The 20,700-nt window shown below is 43.1% G+C and overlaps 3 protein-coding genes and 1 long non-coding RNA gene across 4 annotated transcripts; 3 read left to right on the forward strand and 1 right to left on the reverse strand.

The window, feature by feature from the left end:
• The first annotated feature begins 3,956 nt into the window (after positions 1-3,956).
• LOC139222496 (uncharacterized) lies at positions 3,957-5,021 on the forward strand. The gene is made up of 3 exons (XR_011585923.1): positions 3,957-4,028; positions 4,194-4,349; positions 4,918-5,021. It is a non-coding gene; the product is annotated as an uncharacterized lncRNA (long non-coding RNA).
• A 4,628-nt stretch (positions 5,022-9,649) lies between these two features.
• LOC139223094 (uncharacterized) lies at positions 9,650-13,238 on the forward strand. The gene is made up of 10 exons (XM_070855028.1): positions 9,650-9,735; positions 9,907-9,981; positions 10,195-10,355; positions 10,445-10,568; positions 10,907-11,004; positions 11,253-11,367; positions 11,499-11,573; positions 12,331-12,467; positions 12,575-12,698; positions 12,874-13,238. Exons 1-10 carry the CDS (start codon positions 9,695-9,697, stop codon positions 12,965-12,967), a joined length of 1,044 nt encoding a protein of 347 aa, XP_070711129.1. The 5' UTR covers positions 9,650-9,694; the 3' UTR covers positions 12,968-13,238.
• Positions 13,239-14,512: 1,274 nt separating this feature from the next.
• cfap184 (cilia and flagella associated protein 184) lies at positions 14,513-16,728 on the reverse strand. Its single transcript, XM_070855133.1, has 3 exons — positions 15,973-16,728; positions 14,940-15,287; positions 14,513-14,824 (listed from the first exon to the last, which is right to left on the reverse strand). Exons 1-3 carry the CDS (start codon positions 16,726-16,728, stop codon positions 14,513-14,515), a joined length of 1,416 nt encoding a protein of 471 aa, XP_070711234.1.
• A 139-nt stretch (positions 16,729-16,867) lies between these two features.
• Positions 16,868-20,007, forward strand: tada2b (transcriptional adaptor 2B). Its single transcript, XM_070854786.1, has 2 exons — positions 16,868-17,254; positions 18,291-20,007. Exons 1-2 carry the CDS (start codon positions 16,883-16,885, stop codon positions 19,500-19,502), a joined length of 1,584 nt encoding a protein of 527 aa, XP_070710887.1. The 5' UTR covers positions 16,868-16,882; the 3' UTR covers positions 19,503-20,007.
• Positions 20,008-20,700: the final 693 nt, after the last annotated feature.

The raw sequence follows: 20,700 nt of genomic DNA on the forward strand, positions 1-20,700 counted from the left end.
CGCATTTTAAGTGGTTTATCTTTTTTCCCCTGTAACTCAGATACAAAGGAAAGAGCTCGTGAAAGCACATCAGAGGATTTCAGTTGATCGAGTGATGGAGTAAAAGCAGGTTCTGATGTTTTTACAGGTTGCGATCTCTGAAAATATTTTTCTAAATTTAATGTATGTTGTATCCAAGACAATACAAGAAAGAGTCAAAAAGTTTTTGTTTTGTTGATTCGACCATTTAAAGCTTTTTAAAACTCTGAATTTCTATTGCTACCCCCGTCATGCACATTTAAACCCATCAAACATTAAAACCAACAACATGTACCTAATATGTTGCTGGCAGCTGGTGTCGATCACTATTTCGTTTCTTTTTCTTCATCCAGGTGGAAGGAAATGACAGCAGCAGCTCCATAAACATAGATCGCGCAATAGTGGTGTATTCAAGGTGAGTAGTTGTACGCACACATGTACAACACATGGCGTCGTGGTGTCAGCTGAAAATAAAGACAGAATGGATCCAAACTGAATGGAAAAGCTGTGAGGAGTCAGCTTCACTATTCAATGTGATGCCTGATTTTCTGAATGAAATAATGACTCCATTATCAGATGGATTATTAGATGAATAATGATTGATATGCGGCTCCTTTGCTCTTGTTTGTTGATTGTGATAAACAGCACGAAAGCTTTGTAAAATGTGTTCTCTGTCCTGTTGAACAAAATCTGGAAATAATTTGAAACAGTTTTTGGGGGGTATTTTAAAGAGAAGAGAGGTGGATGTGTTCAGGGCCCCGGGGGAGAATCTGAAACTGCACCCGGGCTTTGAAGCAAGCTGTCTGAATCCCTTTGTGCCACAGAAAACCTCCACTGGACTCCACTGAGTTCTTTCAAAATATTAGATTTTTTACACAATTAGAATTAAAACCAAGATAATAAAGTAGATATTGATCCAGAGTTAATAAGAACAATGCTGATAATAAGAATAGTGTAACGACAATGATGAAACAGTACAGCTAAGAAGCATTCATATGTAGATGAATAGTACATTTGAGATAAATATTGACACAATTTGGCGATGCACAAATTCTAAAACTAAAAGAAGTCTTTGATCAGGGTGAGATTCCTGCCAAAGAGCCACTTTGGGCCGATCGTCGTCGGATGACTCATCATTGTGTGCAGGACTCAGCGGTGGAGCTGATGTGCATTTCCCAGACCTTTCTGTCCGAGTCCCCACACCGACCATCATGGTGAGTGGACAGCTACGATAATAGGTACTTAATAATAGGTACACCTGTGCGGTCTAATGCAATCCAACACAAGATCCACTTTATGTAGCTTATGATTGGGACTTTTTGTTGGCATTCGTTTTGAGATGCGTTTATTCAATTATATATTTAAGTGGGGCTCAGTAACAATGGAAAAACCAGGAAGAGCAGCTAGATTTTAAAAGGACCTTACTGAAAATACCCCTCCTCCTCCCTTCAGGCCTCCCTATGGAGCCTCACCCCCACAACATATGAGCGTGCTGCCTGACTAACGTTACTGCTGGCCTGGGTAGTGAAGAAGAAGACATGCCACCACGGCTCCACCGCCGGGTCTCTAGTCGAGGACTGACGACCTCTTCCAGCTTTTCAGTCTGCGCCATGACCTCCTTAAAGGCTGGGTCAACGCCATAATCAGCCTTGTGTTAGACTCTGGTCATGTCCAATGAGTGCATTTGCAGTGTATGTGCTCACAGGTAGGTCATTTTATTAAAGCTAAACCAAAGACACCGTTTTCAAAATTGATTTCCTCATTTTTGGGTCAAACCGTTTCATTCATTGACCGCAACTGAAATAAGTTGCATACCCTGCCTTTAAGGGGGTCATAGTCAGCTTTGAGTTGGACCGGACTGCTGAGAGGTGTTTTTGATAGTTTGACAGATGTGTGACGATGACTCCAAACCAAAAAGCCTGGACCTGATGAAGCAGCTGTGTGCACCGAAGGACCCACAGCAGCTGTCAGTCTGGCTTTGACAGAAACATAATGTTGTGCAACAATTCACAAGGATAGTGACGTTTTGGAGAAAATGTCAAAACAGAGTAGAAAAAGAACATGTAGATCATAAACCCTTCAATATAAGATAGGAAACTGAATCTCTTTGGGTTGTGGACGTATTATAATACATCCATGACATCCCCAGAATGAGAATAAACCTCTCATTTGCAAAATGAACATCACACATATTGCATCAGATATTTCCACTCTGCAGTCCCTCGGTGGGAGTCATCAGGCAGGGTAACAGTCCCCTCTAGTGGGGGCTCTCCGTTTGTTGACTGTGTGCCAGAGTTAACAGTTTAGAGTGCACGGTGAAACCTGTGGCTGAAGACCGTCAGTGGCTCGTTCACTGAACATTCAACATGGAACCCAATCAGACCAACAAGATCAGGAGGAAGTTAAAAGACTCCTAAAACATGAAGAATTAGAAATGGAGTCTGTTGAAGAATACACTGTTTGGCTGTGTGCTAGTTCCTATATAGTATCCTATTAATGAATCTACTCTAGTGCTTATGAACACTGAAGAGAACGGCTTTGCCCATCACTGAAGAGAAACTACTACATCCTTGTGTTTATGGCACTTTGGTGTGACAGTCTGCTGCTGTTCAAACCCTCCATCAACTGACAGCATGATGGCTTACGGGCGTTTCTCTGCAGGGATCCTGTCTGTAATGTAGTCCGGTACTCTGAATAAGCACACAGCATGTTCACGTCCTGTAACTAAGATGATCTACTACACGTTTTTGTGCCTACCAGTCATTTTGAATCTGTGTACTAGAAATCAACAGCTGAAGGTCAAGTCTGTCTTTTCCCTCAGTTTATCAGTTTATTTTGTCTCCTTCATGCCGTCACATCTTAATCACCTGATGGACACCAAAAATATTCCACTTACCCTACATGCTGGTTAAACTTGTCTTGAGCAGAATGTGATCAAATGTCAGCAACACTCTTCATCACACATCATCAGAGATTGTGCTGAGATCTGCACCAGGAAACAAGCCTCAGATAAAGTCACTTAAAACCAGCTAATACGCTTTCAAAGGAGTGGCTCTTTCCATTGTAGTGACAAGTTAGAATTTGAATACCCTTGTTTGACCGTTGACTCTGGGGTCTACGGAGCCCACTTTGTGCTTATCATTATTCTTTGTAGATAACGTATGCACACAAATGATTAACTTGTCTCTGGCACGATCATTTGTTAGTTTGTGTCAGCAGGACACGTGTCCTGTGTTAGATGGCCATTTGTGCACACAAGATAATGTATTTAATGACAAAATAATAACTTTAATAAATTAGGCACAATGATTCTAATTCATCTTGCTATTCAATTTTAAAATTCAGTTCATTCAACATGTAAATCCATTTGTTTTCACGTTGATCATGTGTAATTTAAATACAATATCTAATAAAAAACAGTTTCAATTGGATTAATTCATTCATTGATTAGGATTAAACTTGTGTGTGAAAGGTCTGTTGTTATTCTGATGGGGCCCTCTAGGCTGCACATCTTTTTACTCTTTATTCTAGCCTAACACTAACCTTAGACTAACTAACTTTAGCCTAAAACTAACCTTAACCTAACATTAACATTAACCACTGGCTTAAAAATCAGCATTTTACCAATCTCCCAGTCCTCTGGTGTATTTCCCTGAAGGTGATTTATATCATAACTCCTCCACACACACACACACATATACACACACACACATACACACACACACACACACAGAGCCCTGCCCTCTGGTACATCCTGCATGTTTCCCGACATGTACTGCTGATAAACCGACAGATGGACCTACAGATGAAGTGACTTTCAAGTCTTTGAGGTTGTGATGTTGTCTTGTCTCTCTGCAGCACGTCTGTGTGTCCCTCGCTGCTTCCAGCCCTGATGGAGTGAAGCTTCTGTGTGTGAGCAGACAGAAACATGCACTGGACGGCTCAGCTCAGCGTGGCTCTGCTGAACATCTTATGGATCGTCTTCTTTTTACAACCAGATCCTTTCTCAGGTGAGAGAGGCGTAGTTGACCCTAAATGTGACATGATTTACTGTTTTCTGCTGCACTTTGTTGACATCCTACGACTTACTGTAGCAGCAGAAGTCGTGGTGTGGCAGCAGTAGTAGTTCTGGAACACTGGGAACTCATATTATGTGTGTGTGTGTTGATCCGCAGTGTCCGTACGGAGAAGAAGCTCTGACAGCTCTGATGAAGAGGGGCTGTTTGGAGAGTTTTGTATTCAGCTTCAGTCTGACATGAACTGGACATCACCTGTGCGTTCAGTCAACGTCAGCTCTGATGGAACCAACAGCACCAACACAACAGCTGGAGGTGAGCACCTCGTCTGGCCTTCACAGCCACTTCATGACTTGATATATAAGACAAAAAGTGTTTGGCATTCTTTGCTCATTTCCTTTTACCGCTGGCTTAATGGTTTTATTTGTAAGTGGAAAAAAAAAAAGATAATATGTCATAAACCATTCATTAAATATGTAGACAGCACTTAAGAATGCTCCTTTGTTCCATAGGAGTTAATCATTAGTTTTAAAGAGTATTACTGTTGATGAGAACAACATGCTGGAAATTCTTTAAAATTATTTCTGGCGTATTTTATGCCTTAGATAGATAACTATAGTGAAGAGATGACAGGAAACAAATCAACCCTGAACACATTCAGATTTCTGCATTAAAACAGGATCATTTAAAATATTCAAATATTATGCAAACAACTATAGTATTCTGCCACCGTAATAACTGGTAAGTGAATACTGCATATTGGAACAAAAAAGCTCCAGTAGCCTATTTTTAAACTTTGGCCCTATTTTTTTTTAAATATTTTGGGTGTGTGGGTGCAAAAACTTTTGCAGTCCATTTGCTAGTACTGTATTTTATTTAACAGGGAGCACGGAGAGCAACTTCACACTGCACGAAATTCCCTCCATCAAAATCCAGCGCGACTGTCAGTGCAACAAGACTAATATGCTACAAAAAGATCTGGACTCTTCCAAGTTGTCACAGATAGAGCTCAGACCTCCCGCACCAGGATGTGAACCCAAGGTCATGTAAGTCAGTGGTTACTGTTGCATTCACAGCTGCATTCGGTGGTGATAAAGGTGAAACTAGCAGTAATAGAAGCAGCAGCAGCAGCAGCATCTATATAGCTGGCAGCAGTGTCACATGTTTTAGTATCAGCTGCATTCTTCATGTCACCACATACACAACAGATGACATGTTTCTGTTATTGTCATGTTTTCTCTCTAGCATGACGTTTCCCAACATGGAGCTGTGTGTCGATGTGGAAGTCTACTTTTCTGCCATTACTCTACATGTTATGTAAGTTCTGGATCTTTGGGATGTTTAAAAAAAGTCATTGCACGATAATACAATCGTGATAATGTAACGTTACTTCGTGACCTTCGGGGAAAAGCCTTCCATTTGCTGCTGTTGTATTGTGTATTGTGTCGTGTTGTCTCCCTGAAGTGTGCACATGGTCTCACATGGGTTTTGTGCTCATATCCGTTAGACACCGGGGTGACACAACTCCAGCTAGTCCTCCTGAGCTGGGACTCACCTCCTCGGGGGTCACCACAGCCTCTGGGTTGATTTCTAGCAACAGCTCAGCAGCTGCTTTCGTCACGGTGGCCCATCAGACAAAAGCTCCTGTCCAGGAAAGGATCCAGCAGAACCAGACAAGAGCTGCTCGTGAGTTTCTGCCTTCAACACGTCTGACATTTCTTTAGTTGTCTGCAGCTGAGCCTAGATAATGTGTTGTCTTTGACTGCTGGTGGCATTCAATTAACTAAAATGTTATTGTTTAAGGAACTCTGACTAAGTGCTGCATAACAGTCACCAATTCCCCAATTACTGAAGCGATAAAGGGATACATCATACAGCGCTCCTCCCCTCCCTGTGTACAGGCTTTGATGTAAGTACAAGCTATAATGTTGTCATGCTAGCAACGATATGCAGACACTTAGTCCTTTCTCTAAAACACTTGATGATCTATTTATTTGTTAATGAATAAATGTATTACAGGCCAAGATATAATTTTCAGTGTATTTTTGAGCTACTGCAAAGGTTTGGACTGACAGGGGCCCTCATCCTGTTTTCTCTCTACAGATTTCACACAGTTAACAACCACCTCTACTGTGTTCATCCACGTGCTCGATGGGCTATCCATACTGTGAAGGCCTATGAAAAAATGAAGCGGGAGAAAAATAATGAGGAAAAAGATTTATTTTAGTTCATGAATCACTTGTAAGGAAAAGAGTGGCATTACATTTCCTTTCCCGACCCGCTCAAATCAAATGACTCAAACACATGTGAACATTTTCAAAGTTTGTGTCTCTCACGCATTTTTTTCCTTTTCCTTTTTTAAGCAGATTTGATCGATGTCGACTTGATATGCACTTTTGAGTGAGCAGGCTGTTTCCTTTTTATTAGGAAGTCAGAAAAAAATAGATTGTTATTCTTGCATCATGTCCTAGCGTGTTGGAGGCTTTGCTAGTTTTAATGTGTAGACTGCACCCGCTTCTTTTTTAGACCGCTTCTCAGTCACCCTCCCTTTTTAACATTTATAGGCAGGATGTAAGAATTCAATAAATGGCTTATACACACTACAGTGTGGCTGTATTTGTCCACAACTAAAGCCTGTAAGCCGCCATGGATGGAGGCTGCTGTATAGACACGACATCAATGGAAGTTACAATAAAGCATAGTCGTAATAATATGTTTTCATAAAAGACAAAACTGTTCATCAATAAACACATGAAATGTTCTTATAACTGGTTACAAGAATAGCTTTTGGGGTATTTTATACCTTTAATAGAGAGTGGAGAGTCTGCATGAACCACATCCGATAATTAACAACTTTTCCTCTATTTAATGAACTGAAATAAAAGATAAGCAAGACGTTGTCAGCCTCAGTTCAACCGATGAATTCATTGATACTTGAATGTGACGATGTGTTGGAGAATGTGGGGAATAGTTGAATAAAAAAATGAAACCTTTTGAGCTATATTTCTGTCTGTGAATGGCGGTGGGGCCTCGAGGATAAACCTCACAGTCATCTTTGCAGAGCTCTTTCCCTCCAGTTCTCCGGCTGGCAACAATGGAACAAGACTTTATACACATGGAACAGTGAAAAAGAACTAAATGGAACTAAATGAGAAACATACGCTGGGTGGTTCAGATCATTCTGGCTCTCCTGAACGTTGCGTGGGTCGTCTCCTTCTTGCAACCAGATCTTTTCTCAAGGTGAGAGAAGCTGCAGCCGGATGACGACACAGATCCAGGCAGACGTTGATGATAATGTGGTGGGCTTTTATTTGCAGCGTCCGTGTGAAGAAGAAGCTCTGATGAGGACGTGGTGTTTGGAGAGTTTTGCATTCAGCCTCCACCAATCAAAATCATCTCTGATATAACCGACAGCAGCCACACAGCATCTGAAGGTTAGTCTTGTTTTTTCAGTTCAGTTGTTGGCCTCATTCTGCCACATCCTTGTTGTATGACAGACAGTATACTGAATGCATATTTTGATCTCTTATATGTTGGTCTTTTTGTTGTTTTCTGTTGTAAACCTGTAATTTGTCTTCATCTGCTTCTGTCTTTGACATGTATTATCTAACACTAGTAAAGAAATGCAGGGGTGTCCTCAGCTCACATACAATTAAGACTTTGTCCTTACAGCAGAGCCATCCTCTGTGTCACACCTGTGTTTCCTGACACTCTTAAGCTGTCCTTTTTTTACTAAAGCGTTAAAAATGCAAAAAAAAAACCTTCCTCGTTGGACCTTTAAATTTTGCTTCAAACAACTAAACACACATGAAGAAACGATTAAGATAAAAGCAACAAAACAGACAAAAGTGACGTGTACGTACAGTTAATAATGTGCACATGCAAACGGATGTGGAATCATTCTACACTCTGTCAAGGGGTTGACAGTTTACGGTCATTTATCACAATAAAATACTGCTGCTGATGCTCTTTCTCAAGATCATGCTTGTATTTGGAGATCCTACTAGAATAGGCTTACATGGTTTAAAGTTCTAAAAACACAAAATAAAAATAAAATATTGGTTTTTTTTCTTGGATATCTACACTTTTTAAATAATAATATTTATTAATCCGTTTCAGCTAAGCTGTGAAGACAGATCCATATGTTAGAGCATCTTTCTTCAAGTTTTGTGGGTTTGGTTTCATTTGAATAAGAAAATGTGCTACAGGATGGTTTACTCCAGTCTGGAGTTTAATGCACATATAGCAGCATCGGCACAACATGATACAACCATTAGATGAGAGTATCACTTGGGCAGGTCTTCAGCTTCAGTACTTCCTTCCTTCCTGCTGACTGATCAGATATTCGGTCTCCTGTAAGCTAAAGCTCTTTAAAGTCATTCTGCCTCACAGAAATCCTGTTGGTGGTATGGTGCACGTCCAAGATGGGCCTCTTCATCATCTTCATGATGACTCTTCTGCTCCAATCAACTAAAGAGAGTGAGTTCAGTGGCTGATCTGCTTATACGCTTTTATAGACATTAATACAATTAAAATCCGGTACTTTCAGACTATTTTCACAGTATCACCATCAGGAATTGATAATAATAACACACTGTTCTGTTGTTATATTATAGGAATGATGTTTATTTATAGGAATACAATATGATCACAAGGAACATTAAATTGTTTGATTCCTTTGGGTACAATTGGACATTGATGCATGATTATGTTTTTGGTGGAGAATGCTTATTCTTATTCATTGTGTCTCAGATATAGTTTTGGTATGACAAGCTTTGGGTTTGCAGCAGGTTAATGCAGACAGGCCTTAAAGTCAGTGAAGAATGTATGCAATGATGTTTTGGATTGAAGCTATTTTAAAGATTTGAGTGAAATTGGCTTAATTTGGGATTTCAGAACAAAGTTACCGATCAGAAAATGTTGTAAAGCCCTGCTTATGTTAAGTAAAGAGGACTTCGCCGCCAGCCCAGTGGATTTAGAAATGATCTTGTTCTCTCCAGATGCAGAGTCGAAGACTCAGACGACATCTGAACCTGACAACTCCGAACGTTTTGGCGAGTTCTGCCTGCGCATTTTTGATGACTCTCATTGGACCAGCACTGAATCAGCTCCCCACTTGCCAACAAAGTCAGAGGAAGCAACCAAACATGCAGCCCAGCAACCCAAACAGCCCACCCAACCAACCAGGCAGGCCCCTAAATTACCCAACCAGTCAACCCAGCCAAACAGGGAATCAACCCAACTGCTTGAAAAGCCAACCACAGAGCCAACCCTTTCAGACAGTCAGTCGACCCGACCACCCACACAGTCAACTCCTGGTTACTGGGAATCAACCCAACTACCTGAAGATGACCAGTACCCATTGGAGATTGTCACCCATGAAGTCAATGAGATAACGATCCCTCCTGTTGCTTTCCACAGTAATTGTGAGACCCTTATTCAACAACCTTTTTTTTTATGACATTATTTGAACCTACTATGATGCAAAGTTGCCAATTGCACATGAATACTTTTTAAATGATCATTTACATTTATGTTATTTGTGCACTGGACATTATGAAAAGTTGTCTGTCACCCTCTTTTAAGACGAACAAGGATGTCGCTGCCAAGGAAAAGAGACAAAACCTCCAAGTGAAACCTCCCGAGTTATAGAAGTAACGATGCGGCTCCCCAGTCAAACATGTAGCTCCACTGAAGTCATGTGAGTGTTCTGAGTGCGTGGTGAGCCTCCAGTTCAGTCTGTCAAAAGAGCAAAATTAAAAGTAATGTATTTTGAAATGACCGTAGACAGCAAAAGACTGAATGTTCATTAGTAGATAAAGTGCAGATGACAGAGCTGTATTGCAAAATGTCCCCAACTCTTGTGTCCCAGTGAGACATTGAACGACGGCAGTGAGGTTTGTGTGACTGCATCCGACTTCTTATCATCCTACGACAAATTTGTGCGGTGAGTTCTATCTGATATTGAATAGATAACAGCTCAGTATAGATTTTTCAGTTTATTTTATTTCTAGAGGAGCACTGTGTTGCTTCTTCTTGAATGTAAGTACCGATGTGTCTCTGTGTTTTTTTTAATGAGCCATTTCCTCACTGATAAGAGGATGTATTAATGATTTTTTTCCCCCTCTGAGTTGACAAGAATATGTTACTCCACCTCCAGTCACTTCTTTCAGCCTGTGGCTGCGCACCAGTCCAACAGCAAAGAGCTTTTGGACACAGCTCCTACTCCCGTGGACCCAACTGAGTTACCCATAACCACCCCACCGCATGAGCTAAATCCACAGCCAACCATAATAGATTACATAGATTATGAATATAATGGTAATTTGCCATTAAAGAGCAGCACATTTTATGCAGCACGATGACAAATACCACGCAGCGTTTTATGGATTAAATGTTTGTCTCATGAGGCTTCGCAGACGGTCAACATTGCGGATTCTGCAGCATCAAGACAAACTTGGACATAGTTGACCCAAAGGCTGTACAATCCCTGAATGTGATGATGCAGCCATCTCCCTGTCCTGCCCATGTCTAGTAAGGCTCCCACCATTAATTTTCACAAAATAACTGTTTAAAAATGTAAATAGATCCATCTTTACATTTTTTAATTCTTAAACAAGAATTAGTGGAATTCAGGATTTACTGTAAATAGACGAAAAGATGGATGAAGACTCTCATTTGGTCTTAATTATTGAAATGTTCAGCTCAAATTATAATCGTGGCTACAGTTCAGTCAGATATGTCAATAGCTGGTTGCTAGATGTGTGTAAAATGAAAACTCACACACATCCTCCTTAACTTTGTCTGTATAACTGTGGTGTCATCGCATGAAGAAAACTATATGCGTTTTTTGTCTCCCCACTGGCTCACAGTGTCAGCCTGAAAGATGCTGAGGATTTGTGTTTGGACGAATTCTTTCCAGCGGACGTGTCGATGGTGGAGAAACTGGAAATCCCCCCTCCCCATGAAGGTAATTTTGAGTCCAACAGTCCACTACTAGTCAGCATACTGACCAGGACCTGGAAAAGCAGTGCATTCACATGTTAAACAGAGCAGGAAGTATCACATTTTGCCTTGAAAAATGATTACAACAATTAGTTTAATTACCAAAATTGCTTTTTTCTTCTTAATCGAATCAACTGGATCAATCAATGAACTACTTGTTACACCTCTCGATAGCATCTGGATTGTGAAAAATTGTCTTTAATCTCTTGCAAGTCATCGATGGATGTCGCTGCCGTGAGAGAGAGCAGAAACTGCCAGATGAAACCTCCCCAGTCATAAGCACAAGGATTTGGCCCCCCAGTGAAACATGTAACTCAACTGAATTCATGTAAGTGCTATTTTAGTGTGCGTGAAAGAGAATGAGATCATTCTAATCCAGCGTCATTCTGTTTATAGTGACACTGAAATTTAAAACACTGAATGTAGTTACAGATATTTAGACTTTATTTTCCCCCCCAGTGAGACACTGACGGATGGCAGGGAGGTGTGTGTGACTGCATCCACCATCCTAGTGTACCTTCTAGCGGCTCCTATGTAAGTCAGTACTATCTGTCACACAGTTAAGATTGTCCTCCTTTATTTTTGTACATGCAAAACAAATGTAAATGTGAATTCAAGCTAACATCAAAAAAGGCCGGCTCGTTCCACAGTCACTCTCGATGACTCATTTAATTCAGCTCACTTAGTTCAACTTTCAGATTTGGGGTGATTCACTTGAATTATGGAAAAAGCAGATTAACCTTTGTCTGTGCTATTTAGCCGTGCAAATGTTTGTGGTTTCATTTGGCCAGGATTTAAAGGGGCACTCCACTAATCTTACAAATTATACCTCATATGAGGAACTTTGACCTGGTAATGAAACAGTCTCTATTTATTACTGATGCCTGTATATGGACTACATGGGCAAACAAGATCACTGGGGATGTTGATAACTAGAATATGAATATTACTTATACAGTGCTTGTACCAAGTATAGCTTATAAAGCATATTGTGTATTTGGTCCCTTTGACTGCACAGCACTTCAGTATGGGACGGGTGATCCAAACCCCACGCTTCCTTTTCCGACTTGTATTTCTATTTTTCTGGGGTGTTCAAATGCTTCAAATGTCCATAACTGATGGACACAAAGTTATTATGGTATAAAGTTACTATGGAGAACCTTTAGAATCCATATTTGTCAGCTGACCGTGGCCATTTCCTTGCTGATACCATGGGGGATGTTTTGTAAATGTAACATCAGTGATCATTTCCTGTGAGTTGATAAGGCTGTGTTCCTCACCCTTCCCCCAGCCAAAGGTCTGCTTTTTCAGTTCTGGCACCTGAAGTGAATACACTGCCTGTGCTAACGCTACCAGGTAACGGGTACCCTGTTGGTGAGAAGGAAGAGGCAGGATTCCTGCCAAAACATGAAATTGTGGAAGCTTTCGGTGAGTTTTACAGTGACATGGATGCAATAGCATCACATATAATTAAAAAGTTTTACCTTGGACGCATCAAGTTACTGTTTAAAGGTTTATCTTGGATGGTTTCACAGAGGAGCTCCTACATGCCATGTGCAAAAGATGCAGAACTGTTGAAAACTTGAGCAACGTTGACCCAAACAATGTGCAATCCCTGGGGATTCATGTGCAATCATTTGGCTGTCCTGCCTCCATTCAGTAAGTTGCATGTTACTCTTCTAGTCTTTCACACGTATACGCATAACTTGCCACAGAATCAATCCCATTCGAGAGCCTCCTATAGATAAGCAATGAAGTACAATGGTGGGCATTTACACATATACGAAATCGGCCTTACATACTATATTTATAAGATGTGTCTTTTGTCTCACAGCGTCTGGCTGAAAAATGGAGAAGACTTCTGTGTGAGCACGCCAGACATGGAGCTCAGGACTCTGGTGAAGAAGCTGGAAAGTCAAGGCCACTAAGAAATATACCCCTTTGATCCAGTGGGGGAGGGATTACAGGGTGGGCTATTGCAGGACAACCAGGATGTGGTGCTGATACGCTGAGGTTTGGATTGGGGGTGATGACAGTATGCATCTTATTTTCAGTCTTTTTGTTTTTCTTCATATTAAACTACATAAATATGTTCCCTTTTTCATTATTACGAAGACGGGAAAAGTCATGACGGCCATCTTCCTTTACTGGTGGTAGATTCATGTATTTTTGAATTTCTTGTTTTCAGATATTTTCTCATCTCTGTACCTCTTTGAATATAATTAAATAGCACTCACCCATCAGTTCATGAATATTCTTGAAGTGGAATCTCAGCACCATGTTAGTTACTGTTATTTGGAGTCAAATATACAGTAGAAGGTGGAAAATATCACCTCAAGACTCGAGACAAAGCCTTAAGACGTAGTGAAAACTGTGAGTTTTCGTCAAAAGGCGTTGCTGTGGCGACGCAGCGAATTTCGATCGAAAATGTTCCTTCGCTGTGAGCATTAAAAGTGCAGTAACTCCACAATACAAGGTCCTATCTTCACCACATTTATTCTGCTTGATGACTGTCCGGCTATGAAGACAAGCACATAGTGGCGGGAGGAAGTGCATGTTTTATTCTCAGACGTCTCTCTCTCTCAGCAGGTTCACCACAGCCACCTCAAATTTGGTTTTTCAATCTGTTCCAAACTTGTCATGATGAATAAGACTCCCGGCCTGAAGACATCTACATGCCAATTAGGGACCACAGTCATTGCAGCAACAGCACAAATGAAACAGGTCATATAGACTATGAAAACAGCAAGAATGTAAAAATCAACAAATAAAAAATAGCAAGTTTTACATAAATGCTTGGGGGAGTGATCACAATCACATAACAGAGAGCAGGGCAGCATGGTGGTGCTGTGGTCAGCACTGTTGCCCCACAGCTAGAAAGGTCCCTGGTTTGAACCTGGAATCTTTCTGTGTGGAGTTTTGCTTGCTAGCGTGAGTTCTCTCCGGGTACTCCGGCTTCCTCCCACAATCCAAAAGACATGCAAGCTGGGCTAATTGGTAACTCTAAATTGCCCGTAGGTGTGAGTGTGAGAGTGAGTGTCTGTCTGTCTCTGTATGTGGCCCTGTGAATGGCTGGCGACCACTTCAGGCTGTACCCCGCCTCTTGCCCGAAGTCAGCTGGGACTGGCTCCAGCTCCCCCACGAATGAAAGAATGAAAAGTTGCACATACAGATAATTGACCACGTTTACAGTGTTAACTGTAATCCCTAAATTATGATTGTATAAGCTTTTAACAATGATTTCAACATGATAGTGTTTATAATAACGCCAGGATCAGATGACAGACATGTGGAACAGTATTTGATCCAGACTATGGCTTTCTACGCTTCACAGAGCTCATCTTTCGGTTACCTACAGTGACATATTACACAGTATGTGATGCCCTTGTACCTTTTTCTGGGCTACTATTAGTCTCTTTGCATCCTAAAATGTTAATTCAGTCATCTGTTCAGTAATTTATGAAATTGTCCAGCTACTTCGCCCTTCTGCCACAGCTGAAGACGATCTCAGCTTGCCGGCCCTTCAGATTCTCCAGCTGTTCCTCCAGTCGGTCAGAGGTGTCCACAGTGTCCTCAAAGTCCCGCAGCAGGACCCTGTTCCCCAGCAGTCCACGACGCTCCTTCAGCCTCAGGTTGTCTCTCTGCAGCCTGTTGCGTGCCTGCTTAGTCCTGGTCAGGAGGTCCCTCTTCCTGGCCACCGTGGCCTCCACCTCGGCCAGCTGCTCTCGCTTGGCTTGGACCTCCATCAGGCTCCAGAAGAGCTTCTCCTTTACGTTTGACAGGAGCTGACAGAGCAGAGGAGAACACAATGATGTTACTTATTAACTGAGAATCATATTCTGTAAAGCAGCTACAGGAATGACTTTGACCTAAATTGCACCTGTGGATTCCTCAACCCACCTCCAAGCAGCCGCTGATCTTTTTCTGCATCTTTAACGAATCCTCGTTTTGCTTCTCAATTTGCTTTTTCAGCTCGTGCCTCTCAGCCTGCAGCTGCTCAAACTGGAGCTGGAGGGGGTCCCTGGCGTGCTCTTCCCCGTCATGGAGCTCTGCCTCCAGCCTGTGAATCCTGATCTTCAGCTTGATGTGCTTGAGGCGCAGCTTGATCAGCTCGTCCTGGCGACGCTGCTCTGCTGTCAGGGCTGACTCCACTTTGGCCTGAGCAGCTTGTTTACCCAGGCGTCGGCTTAGTACTGTCACAGCCACATCCTGCTTCAGTGCCACGAGGGCTCGCCATTCATGTTCCACCTGAGGACCAAGAAACACTTGCAGTCTGCACTTATTGGGCCACCTGCAGAGGCCCCTTAATATGGACAGCGAGATGTTGTATATGCAGTCATATGAAAAGGCAACAAGGAGCCATATAGCAAAACTTGCTAAATATTTCAATTGTAATTTCTAATGAGGGTTTTCCAAGTGAATTTTGCAAATTGTGTGTTCCTAAAGCATCCCTTTGTTGCACAGGGTAGAGAGCAGTGTGTGTGTGGTTCAGTATGCATGTCACATCCACCCAGCTCACTGCGTAGCAGCATGTATAGACCCCTTGTGTTCTCAGAGACAGGAGAGCATATATAGCACAAGTATATTTTGCTTTAGCATTTAAATATTCTTTACTAAATGAGAAACAAAGTTAAATGCATGGATAGAGATTTTTTGACAAGACTTTATTTTGTTACTTTGCAAGTGTGAACTTAATTGAATAATCAAAATCTGGTGAGAGAGTAATTCACTGTGTCATCTCGCCTATCAAAAGCATCACTTCCAATACAGTGTATCTGTTTTATTTATTTTATTCTATTTCATCTTGTTTTATAATACATTTTGACAAAACTTGTGCACTTTCTGGTATTTTCAAATCAGAAATTATCAAATTCTTGTAAGAATTTTTAGCAGAAAGCAGAAAGCCTCCACAGGGTGTAACAGCAAGACCGACCTTGTCCATCTTCTCCTGGCACTGTAAGCTCAGCTCCTCTGCCTGCTGCTGAGCTGCCTCTGAGTCAGTGGCGATCTGCTGCTTCAGGTCACTCAGGAACTTGGTGAACTTCTCATACTCCTGCAGCTGCTCTGACACCAACACCTCCCTCCCCAGCTGGCCGTCGTCCCCGGCCTTCTTGCGGAAGTACTCTGCCAGCTTCATGTGCAGCTGGCTGCTGTGCTGGCTGGCTTTCTCTCTGCCCTCACTCAGCTCCTGAAGGAGCTGCATGCATTCTTCATATCTGATGTCTTCTGTGTCTACAGGAGCAGCGGTGGGTTCCTCCTCTTCAGCCTCACCTTCCTCGTCCTTTGCAGGACTGGTGGTCTCTCTCTCTGGGGTCTCAAGATGCAGCCTGGGAGGTCCATCATCATCATCGTTGTTGCAGTTGAGCTCAAAAACAACACTCTCACCGTGGGACACTGGCTGTTCAGTGGCTTCATCCATCTTCACATCCACGTCTTCACTTGTGGTCAAGTTGTCCACACCTGGGAGCTCATTTCCACTGTTCTCTTCTGGCTCGGAGGTGGCTGCCTCTTCACCGGAGGCCTCTTCAGTAGCTTTCATACTTTCAGAGTTTTTATCATCATGATCTGATGCAGCCACTCCAGCTGGTACACCTTCCTTTTCATTTCCATTAAGGGCAAGAGGGTAATCTACTGACACCACCCCCTCTGTTTCATTCTCCACCTCATTTTCTTCATGTTCTGGCTCCATTTTTCGATAGAAAATAATAAAATAAAAGTATTATTCAATGTGTCTGTAGCTACAGGCGCTGTGCACTTCTGCAGTCAATGAAACTGTTCGTTTTGTTTCGGTTGTCCTGGAAACTGTAATCGGGAGCCAATCACAAGCGCCCTTACTCCTCCTCATGAATATTAACGAGCAGGATGTGAGTAGGTCGCGCTGCGAGCCTCGCCGTGCGCAGGCGCGCAGATCTGCCTCCAACAACAAGAAGCAGGAGCCAGGCAACATGGCCGACCTGGGCAAGAAATACTGCGTTAACTGCCTCGCAGATGTTACGAACCTGCGGCTTCGCTGCACCGACTGTCCCGATATCGAGCTGTGCCCGGAGTGCTTCTCGGCGGGCGCAGAGATCGGTAATCACCGGAGATGGCACGGCTACCAGCAGGTCGACGGCGGTCGGTTCTCCCTCTGGGGTCCCGAGGCAGAGGGAGGATGGACCAGCAGGGAAGAGCAGTCGCTTCTCGATGCTATCGAGCAATATGGATTTGGAAACTGGGTACATCACTTTTTAAGTTACTTAAGTTAATTTCTACACTTAATACACCACGGTGTTCACGTAGGGGGGGGGGGGGGGATCGTTTTTAATGAAAGTGCGAAGAGAGTGTCAAGAGTGGAGTTAGCTCGTGGCGGTAATGTTTATGACCTGAACCACAGTCCAGCTTCTCCTTCAGCTGGACGGTCCGACTGGGACAGAAGCCCTGTGACCTCTGACACAGAGCAGCAGCCCCTCCCTTGTTTCACCACTCACCTGCTCTTTTACTTTAGAAGCACTTATGACCCGTTCAGAGCAGCAGCCCTCAGCAAGTGTCACACACTGAGTACTAATACAGAAAGGCGCTGTTACAGCAGGCGGCTCACATCAGTCAACATCCGGGAACTCCGGCAGGAGCTTAAGATAATTAAGACAATTAGAAAAAAATGAACAAACTCACATGTTTAAGTCAAGTAACTTCTGAGTTGGATCGCACTCCAAATATAAGGAAAGTTAATGACTGCTAACATGCTGCTATGACTCCTCCACAGTGGCTGTGTAGAATATAACTCCACACTGATACAGTTGTTGTTTGACCTTCAAATTAAATCCTGCTCCTACACTCGTATACTATATTAAATACTACATTCAACTTCTTTTCTCCCTCATATACATGAGTCTACTATAATCTTTGTGAGTCTTTCCATTTTCATCTCTCCATCCTATAATATATGATAATAGTCTGGCTAATTGTAATTGTTGTAATTATTTATGAATCAGTTATTTTATGATTACTTTAAAGTCATTATGTGCTTAAGGGTTATAATTCTGAAAGATGTAAGACGTGTCACTATTGGCAAGTCAGTGACAGCTTGGCAACGTCCCAATTGGATTCAGAACTTTAGGATTTGAAAACTAAACTTGGGTTTGCAGAAAAAACTTCTGGTTTTGCAAACCAAACTTTTAGATTTGCATTAATACATATTAATAGCAGAGTTATTTTACCAGTAAAACAGTTTTGGATTGCAGTGAACAACTTCCTGTTGGCGTTGTCTTTCAGGAGGACATGGCCGCTCATGTCGGAGCTTCCCGAACTCCCCAGGAAGTCATGGAGCACTACGTCACCATGTACATCCACGGAAACCTCGGTAAGGCCTGCATCCCTGACAGCATTCCCAACCGGGTGACGGACCACACATGCCCAAGCGGGGGGCCTCTGTCGCCCAGCCTCACCACCCCGCTCCCGCCGCTGGACATCAGCCTGGCTGAGCAGCAGCAGCTGGGCTACATGCCGCTACGTGATGACTACGAGATCGAATATGACCAGGACGCGGAGAAGCTCATCAGCGGGCTGTCCGTGAACTACGACGACGAGGACGTGGAAATTGAAATGAAACGTGCTCATGTTGACATGTATGTGCGCAAGCTCCGAGAACGCCAGCGGCGTAAGAACATCGCCAGAGACTACAACCTGGTGCCTGCCTTCCTGGGCCGAGACAAGAAGGACAAGGAGAAGGAGAAACCAGGAGCGCTGGGAGTCCTAGGCACTGCTGGTGGTTTGGGTGGAGCAGGAGCTGGCGGCGGCACAGTAGGATCAGGTTCCACGACAACAGCAGGATCGGGTCCTGTTCCAAGTACACCCAAGAGAAAGATCACCAAGGAGGAGAAGGAGCAGCGGGTCAGGCTGCGGGGGCTCTGCCAGTTCATGGCCCACCGGGAGTTTGAAGACTTCTTTGAGAACATGCATAAAGAGCGCGTGCTCAGGGCCAAGGTGCGGGAGCTGCAGCGCTACCGCCGCAATGGCATCACCCGCCTGGAAGAGTCTGCTGAATATGAAGCAGCGCGCCACAAAAGGGAAAAACGCAAGGAGAACAAAAGCGTGGTCACCTCCAAACGGGGCAGCGGAGGAGGGGGCGGGCTTGGCTCCGGGATGGGACTCGGAGGTGGAGCTGGAGGGGGAGGAGCTGTCACAGGAGGGTTGGGGGTCGGAGGTGGGATCAAAGAAGAGGGCAAAGATGGTGAATTTGCTGCCATCGAGAATCTGACGGGCTTTGAGCTGCTGTCAGACAGGGAGAAGGTGCTGTGTAACTCTCTGAACCTGAGCCCCGCGCGCTACCTGACTGTCAAAACCATCATCATCAAAGATCACCTGCAGAAAAGGCAAGGCATCCCGGCCAAGAGCCGGCTGCCCAGCTACCTGGACAAGGTCCTCAAGAAGCGCATTCTCACCTTCCTCACGGAAAGTGGCTGGATATCCCGAGACGCCTCTTAGTGAGCCACCTCTGGTCCGGATGTTAGTTTGCTACGAGCTCTGAACAAAACTACGGACTTTCACCCTTTTTTCAGTGGTGACTTTGAGAATATGTACATTGCAAAGAAAGAGGACGCCCCACTGGAAAAGAGTATATTTTCATACCTGGGCTAGGAACAAAAAGAAGCCTATATTTTTACATTTGGAGGGGGATGGGTGTGAACAACAAGTCTGTGGGTTCAAAGTACTTTGTGTCCATGGTGTTAGCACATGATGGGAGTTACAACGCTGACAAGTGTTACGCAGTCGCAGAGATATTTTTGTGTTATTGCAACAGGTTAATTGGAGATGTGTGAGGGTGGAGAAATCACCAAACGGCCACCGTGTAAAAGCCATTTCACGCTGAAAGGAAGGGGAATAAGAGCATTACATTTCCTGGAAAGGTTTAAGAGTCATTTCTAAGTGTCATGTTTGGCGGCATGGTACTGATGATGGACAGAAATGACCACGGATTTTTTCAGGATCTAATTTGGTCAACTTTGTTAGTATTTCATCAGTTAAAGGTGTCTAGACTATCCAGTTTGAACAAGCTGTTCAAATTCAAAGGCCTTAATTTCCTAGAAATTGCCGTGCTGCTTCTGTAAACTCTAAATTCTCTGGCCTAGATTTTCCTTCTTGTTGGCTATAAGGGAAGGAAACCTGGAGGGTTCAACCCTCAGCTAGCTTTTTTTGGACTGAGCACTTGTTGCCCCCTGAGAGCAGTTTTGTACCAGAGTCTGATATATCTGCTGACTTGTGTTGGAGCGTGTGTCGGCCAATAAGCAACAAGAAACACCAGCCCAGAAATGCCAAAGAATAATGTTCAGAGATCCTTTAGAAACAGTGTTGCAGCTACAAAGCTTGTCCACCAGAGGGAGCTGGCGAGTTTATTTCCAAGACCCCCTCAGTACATGTCATGTCTTGGGGTTTATTTCTTTATTAACCACAATTTAATTTCCTCAAAACAATCTCTTAATGCCCCAGAAAAAGTATTTTTTGCGACAACATTAAGTTTCTCACGCTGGATAAGCAGCATCCAAGTTAAGTAGATAACTTGAGAATGTAATATCTTTATTTATGAAGAGTTTAAACTCTGAACCAAAAGCTAATCTGCTTCATCAGAGCTGTGTGTGTGAGTGATTTGATCAGACTAGATGGACAGTGACCAAACAAACCCACC

This window comes from Pempheris klunzingeri, chromosome 23, assembly GCF_042242105.1.
Source record: "Pempheris klunzingeri isolate RE-2024b chromosome 23, fPemKlu1.hap1, whole genome shotgun sequence".
NCBI lineage: Eukaryota > Metazoa > Chordata > Actinopteri > Acropomatiformes > Pempheridae > Pempheris > Pempheris klunzingeri.

Bases quoted from the DNA above. Each gene is read 5' to 3' on its own strand.
- LOC139223094 (XM_070855028.1), top strand. From the start codon at position 9,695: ATGCGGCTCCCCAGTCAAACATGTAGCTCCACTGAAGTCAT. The intron at 10,569-10,906 runs GTAAGGCTCCCA...ACTGGCTCACAG, and splicing joins CCCTGTCCTGCCCATGTCTA to TGTCAGCCTGAAAGATGCTG. The intron at 11,368-11,498 runs GTAAGTGCTATT...TTTCCCCCCCAG, and splicing joins TGTAACTCAACTGAATTCAT to TGAGACACTGACGGATGGCA.
- cfap184 (XM_070855133.1), bottom strand. From the start codon at position 16,728: ATGGAGCCAGAACATGAAGAAAATGAGGTGGAGAATGAAACAGAGGGG. The intron at 15,288-15,972 runs GTCGGTCTTGCT...CTTGGTCCTCAG, and splicing joins GCCAGGAGAAGATGGACAAG to GTGGAACATGAATGGCGAGC. The intron at 14,825-14,939 runs GTGGGTTGAGGA...CTGCTCTGTCAG, and splicing joins AGATCAGCGGCTGCTTGGAG to CTCCTGTCAAACGTAAAGGA.
- tada2b (XM_070854786.1), top strand. From the start codon at position 16,883: ATGAATATTAACGAGCAGGATGTGAGTAGGTCGCGCTGCGAGCCTCGC. The intron at 17,255-18,290 runs GTACATCACTTT...GTTGTCTTTCAG, and splicing joins AATATGGATTTGGAAACTGG to GAGGACATGGCCGCTCATGT.